This window comes from Poecilia reticulata, linkage group LG17, assembly GCF_000633615.1.
Source record: "Poecilia reticulata strain Guanapo linkage group LG17, Guppy_female_1.0+MT, whole genome shotgun sequence".
NCBI lineage: Eukaryota > Metazoa > Chordata > Actinopteri > Cyprinodontiformes > Poeciliidae > Poecilia > Poecilia reticulata.
This window is the reverse complement of record NC_024347.1, coordinates 30,367,509-30,369,294: the sequence shown is the minus strand read 5'-3', so window position 1 is coordinate 30,369,294 and position 1,786 is coordinate 30,367,509. Positions and strand designations below refer to the sequence as shown.

At 47.8% G+C, this 1,786-nt stretch overlaps 1 protein-coding gene across 12 annotated transcripts in view; it reads right to left on the bottom strand.

Annotated features, from left to right (window-relative positions):
* Window positions 1-1,786, bottom strand: part of efr3a (EFR3 homolog A (S. cerevisiae)) — a 61,908-nt gene that overhangs the window by 31,888 nt on the left and 28,234 nt on the right. For all 12 annotated transcript variants that reach the window (XM_008434774.2, XM_017310060.1, XM_008434771.2 and 9 more), the window contains one exon: window positions 294-415. In XM_008434774.2, the coding sequence (XP_008432996.1) occupies window positions 294-415 (122 nt within the window). The remainder of the gene's footprint in view (window positions 1-293; window positions 416-1,786) is intronic.

The window sequence follows — 1,786 nt, the reverse complement described above, 5'->3', positions numbered from 1 at the left end:
GATCAGTTTTTCGTCTTGTGTGATCAGTTTTTGTCGTGTGTGATCAGTTTTTCGTCTTGTGTGATCAGTTTTTCATCTTGTGTGATCAGTTTTTCTCAAGTTTGTGAAAAATGAAGCTGGTTTGTGAAACTGAAGAAAAGCAGTTTGAATAAACCTTCAGTTAAGAAACTGACCTAAATACTGAAATGATGATTATTACAATGAACACTGGAAACTTTCACACCATCTTTTAAATCCTGGAAACAAATGAAGTGATGCGTTTGTGCTGCAGCAGCTGCAGCGACGGGACCCACCTGGTTCTGGTCTCCGGGTCTTCGTGGGTCGAGTGGCACATGGCGCTGAACTGGGAGACGAAGAAGTCGTAGCGGCGATGGTAGGAAGGCGTGTCCTCCTCGATGTTGGCGAACTTCACGAACTGCAGCGGGAACCAAGAGTTAGAGGGCAGTCCAGGCAGCAGAACCCGGTCCGACCGGGTCCAGAACCCGGTCCCACCGTGGCGGGACCAGAACCAGGTCCGACCGCGGCGGGAATCAGGTCCGACCGCGGCGGGACCAGAACCAGGTGTCCGACCGGGTCCAGGTCCGACCGCGGCGGGACCAGAACCAGGTCCAACCGCGGCGAGACCAGAACCAGGTCCGACTGTGGCGGGACCAGAACCGGGTCCATTTAACATCTGATAAAGAAAATTAAAAATCTATCTAAAGGAATTGGGTCGATCAGGATCCAAATCTTCCAGCGGAAACTAAAAACCTGAGGAATCATGATGTGGTTTTAATAAATTACATCAAGTTTGTTTTTATGGATCAGAACCTTCGCGTTTCATTTCAGACCCGTCTGTCGCTTCGACTCGGCAGCTGCAGCAGCTGCAGCAGCTAAAGTTCTGGTCCAGGTCTCATCCTCAGAGTGAGGATAATTCAGGCCTGCTGGCGTTGGAGTCGTTACGCCTCCGATTCTAACGATTCTGTCGTTTCCCCCGGGTGAAGCGAGGCGCTCGCTCTGAATGAGGAGACATTACGGCCGCCGAGTGAAACGGGCCGGTTCTAACTTCATTATGCACCGATTGGTGAAATGAAGCCGCATCCATCATCACAGAGCCGTGAAACTGACCAGCCTGCATCATTCCCACCATCAGCCAGGCTGAAACTCGACTCGCAGGCAGGAAGTAGAGCCAAAATAAACATATCTGAATGTTTTCACTCCTAGAATTGGTTCCAAAACCTGAAAATGAAAAACGATTGAAAGAAATGATGAAACGGGAACCAATTATCCGAGGCTTTTAATGTCCTACTCTGTGCTCTCCATCTCAGACATCAATAAAGATTTTAGTTGTGACAAACATTAAGAATATTTGAGAAAAAGATTAGTTGCCAATTATGGAGGATTTTAAAACGAGTCTCTTGACATTTTCACTCGAACCCAGAATTATCGCCGCAGGAAATCAGCTCTGCTGGATCCGTGAACCGGCACCAGGGCAGACGCTTTCATCTGGTCCATGTTCTCACGCAGAGATAATCACGCTTCCAACGATAGAAGTTTACCCATTTTCATCACGCCGGGGCCTGAAGCAACCCCCGCCGCCCCCAAATGAAATCACTTTTTACAGCTGACAAAAACTTCCACAAGTGTTTTGGCGTAGTCAAAGTTAATAATTTCCTCAAAATACGGGTTAATATTAGCATTTTGGTTTCAGCCTTCTGAAGGATTATAACCTTTAACACACAGAGGTGGAAACACAGAACAGCAGTAAGATCTGATGAAACACTTTAGGAGGAGCCCAGCGGGTTGA